The 3,925-nt window shown below is 55.3% G+C and overlaps 1 protein-coding gene across 1 annotated transcript; it reads left to right on the forward strand.

Annotated features, from left to right (window-relative positions):
- The first annotated feature begins 935 nt into the window (after positions 1–935).
- LOC119336455 lies at positions 936–1,950 on the forward strand. The gene has a single exon (XM_037608490.1). It carries the CDS (start codon positions 984–986, stop codon positions 1,836–1,838), a length of 855 nt encoding a protein of 284 aa, XP_037464387.1. The 5' UTR covers positions 936–983; the 3' UTR covers positions 1,839–1,950.
- The last annotated feature ends 1,975 nt before the right edge of the window (positions 1,951–3,925 follow it).

Below are 3,925 nucleotides of genomic sequence, written 5' to 3' on the forward strand. Positions count from 1 at the left end.
GCCGGACGTGGTCGTCACTTTTGCATAAACTCCTTTTGCGTTTGTCCTACAAAACTAAGCTTTTATTTGCGCGTGAACTGTGTTTTATTGTTTGAATTTGAACTCGTCTGGCGGAATGGCTGTCAAATTCGTTTATTGAGAGTCTCCGATTTGCAGGTCGACGCGGCGGCGCCCGAGTAGACCCTGCGTAGCCGACCCATGAAAAAGCATCTTGTGCGAATATCTTTTTTTACAGGTTTGTTTTGCGGGGTCAGACTCTGATCTCTCCTTGCCGCCCGCATAGTTCCTTTTCCGTAAACTGTAAACGCCGTCGGCGTTATACGGGTCTTCTAGAGATGCTCTTACACCGCAATAATATCACTTGTCTCAGGCCCCTCAGCACGCACTTTGGCTCGACCACCAGGCACACGTGCAACCGCGTGTCACTGTCAGACAACCTCTCACGTCCAGCTCAGCTCAACTCAACCTCAGCTCAGCTGGGATCGCCATCTCCATTTATTTATAGGGTCTGTCTAGAACTCAGTCGACTGAGACTTAACCAAGTCTCAGTCGAGTGACATCAGCGTAGATTTTTTGCAGCAAGCGGCACGGCTAGATGCTACAACCGATGATGAAAAATGTTGCAACGGTTTTACAAGCAATGAAAATTGGTGCTCTAGCCGGTGTGATTAAAATGCTACAACCATCAATGACAAATGTTACAACCGGTGAGACAATATGCTACAATCGATGAGGGACAACATGCTACAACCAACAAGACGAATGCTGCAACCGGTATAAAAAAAGTTACAACTGTTGAGAAAAAATGTTGCATGGTCGACTGAGACTTGGTTAAATCTCAGTCGACTGATTTTTAGCAAGCCCGCTTTTTATAAGCCAGCAAAGCCACACAGACACACACACACACAAACACATTGGTCTCCCACGCACGCAAGCAGCTGCCAGCACCAACCATCGCCAAAGCGGCAGCTCGACCGGCAGCCATGGCGCGCGCCTTCGTGCGCTCCATCTCCTTCCCTCTCAGCCCCTCGAGGTCTCCCAAGTCGCGCGCTCCCTCCTCGTCGTACCACGGGCGGTCCGTGAGCCTGCCGTGCCGGTCGCACCCGATCCTGGCGCACCTCCACACCCACATCCGCGCCGTGCTCGCCTGGGCGCAGCAGGGCCCAGCGGCGTTGGCCTCCTCCGTCGCAGCGGGGCTGGCGCACGTCGACGCGCTCCACGCCGCTCTCGGCGACCTGCTTGACTTGCCCGAGGCCCAGGACGCGCTGTCCGGCGCCGGCGGCAGCGTGGACCGCCTCCTCGACTCCTTCCTCCGCCTCGTCGACGCGCACGGCTGTTTTCAGGAGGCCGTTGTTGCGCTCAAGCAGGACGTGGCCGACGCGCTGGCCGCCGTGCGTCGCCGAGACGGGGCGCGCCTTGCCTCCGCCGTGCGGGCCCAGCGCAGGGCCGGCCAAGAGCTCGCCCGCCTCGCCGCCACGGCCAGGGAGTCCGCCGTCCGGCCCTCGCGCCTGAGCATCCTCGGCGGCACCCAAGGCAGCGCGGCGGAGGTGGAGGTGACGGGGCTGCTCATGGAGTCGGCCGCGGCGACGGCGTCGGCTTCCGCCGCGCTGTTCGGGGCCGTGGCGGCCATGTCCGGGTCTGTGGAGGCGGAGTCGTGCTCGTGCAAGGGCACGGCGGCGCTGTCCATGTCCGGGTCTGTGGTGGCGGACGTGGCGGAGAGGCTGGAGGAGCTGGAGGAGTGCATCGAGGAGCTGGAGGCCGGGAGTGAGAAGGTGTTCCGGAGCCTCGTCCAGACCAGGGTCGCGCTCCTCAACATCCACACCCTGCACATCTTCTAACTTTACTACTACCAACCATCTTAGCTGTACTCGTGAAATTAGTGGCAGCAAGAAATCCTGTAACTGTAAATAAGTAGTAGATGATGAATAGAAGAAGTAATTTGTAGTACTAATCTTGGTTCTGTGCATCATTTAGAGCAACTTCAACGGGCCGATCCAAACGGACGGCGATTTCGTCCGTTTTTTTATCCGTTTGAATCTGCCTCCCGCCCAGTGTCCGCCCTGTTTTTCATATGGGTCGGTAGCGCGCCCAACATGCCGACCCATATGTGCAGGCGTGGCCGGCTGGCCGCCCAATTTTACATTGATTTGCATTCAAACATATTGGGAAATCAAAATGTTAACAAGCAAAATAGTTTAGCCGCCCAAATAAATAGTATAATTTTACAAGCCAAATACAAATAAAAATGTTTCACATAGTTTTGCAAACGAGTAAAAGAAGATACATCTATTGGTTGCCAACATGAGTCCACATATGCTCAACCAAATCATTTTGCAGTTGCACATGAGTTTCCCAATCACGCATGTCTTCATGAAACTGAGTGAACTGCTCAAATGTTGCCGCTACTCCATGCTCAGGCACAACATTCTCACCCTGAAACTGAAAGCCTTGATCGTACAGACGTTCCGGGCGCTCGTCTTCTACGATCATATTGTGCATGATTACACAAGCAGTCATCACCTCCCATAGTTTCTGCGTGCTCCAAGTATTAGCAGGATACCGAACGTTGCCCCATCAAGATTGCTAAACACCAAAGGCACGCTCAACATCCTTCCTAGCACTCTCTTGCTCTTGGGCAAATCTTTTCCTTTTCTCTCCGACAGGGTTGGGTATTGTCTTGACAATAGTGGTCCACTGAGGATAGATACCGTCACCCAAGTACCCTTTGTCGTAGTTGTGGCCATTGACAGTAAAGTTCACCGGTGGGCTGTTGCCTTCGGCAAGCCTAGCAAACACCGGCGAGCGCTGAAGCACGTTGATATCATTGTGTGATCTGGCCATGCCAAAGAAAGAGTGTCAGATCCAGAGATGTTGAGACGCCACGGCCTCTAGTATGACAGTGCAAGCCCTGACATGTCCCTTATACTGCCCTTGCCAAGCAGAAGGGCAGTTCTTCCACTCCTAGTGCATGCAGTCTATGCTGCCAACCATCCCCGGGAAGCCCCTGCGGGCATTCATCGCCAACAAACGGGTTGTATCTTCAGCTGTCGGCTCTCTCAAGTACTCAGGGCCAAACACAGCAATCACAGCCTTGCAGAACTTATACAGAGACTCTAGGCATGTAGACTAGCTCATACGGACGTACTCGTCAATGAGATCATCGGGCACTCCGTATGCAAGCATTCGGACGGCGGCAGTGCATTTCTGATAAGAGGAGAAATCAATCTTGCCAATGTTGCACTCGAAGTAGTCATCGTAGCCGACCACTCCCTCTCTAATACGGTTGAAAACATGCCTACTCATACGGAACCGGCGGCGGAATTTGTGATGTTTGAACAACGGGTTTGTTGTATCAAAGTAGTCCTTCCAGAGAAGGAATTTCCCGCTCTCTCGGTTGCAATTCAACGCCGGAAGGTGGCCCGGAATGGATCAACGGAACAACGGCCGCTGGCTGTGGAGGTGGTGATGGACCAACACGGCAGCAAATATCTCCTCCTCGTCGTACGGGACGACGAATCGTCGGAGTCGCAAAGGAAATTATGGAAAACGAACTCGTCGGCGGAGTCCATTTTCGTACCTTGGCAAGCTGTCGAACATCTTGCGGGCGTCGAAGAAGGAGACGGCCGGCGAGCGGAGACGCGGCGCCCACAGACCAGCTAGCTGCCCTGCCGGCGTCCGACGAGTGTGACAGCGTCCGACGAGTGTGACGGCGTCCGACGAGCGTGCCGGTCGGATGTGGCGGGGGCGGCGAGGCGTCTTCTTGGTTGCGGGCGGCTGTGCGGTGGGGGAAGCGGCGGTGGGAACCAGTTTGCTCCCCGGCGGCAAAACGGCGGCGGCGGGCGACGGGGGGCAGGGGCGGCGTTGCTAGGCAGATGTGGAGGTGGCAGTAGCTGGAAGAGTCGCCGGCAAAAATGGGCGGCGGCGT

The sequence above is a fragment of the Triticum dicoccoides genome, chromosome 7B, assembly GCF_002162155.2.
Source record: "Triticum dicoccoides isolate Atlit2015 ecotype Zavitan chromosome 7B, WEW_v2.0, whole genome shotgun sequence".
Taxonomy (NCBI): Eukaryota; Viridiplantae; Streptophyta; class Magnoliopsida; order Poales; family Poaceae; genus Triticum; species Triticum dicoccoides.

Coding starts and splice junctions, on each gene's coding strand:
- LOC119336455 (XM_037608490.1), top strand. CDS start 984: ATGGCGCGCGCCTTCGTGCGCTCCATCTCCTTCCCTCTCAGCCCCTCG.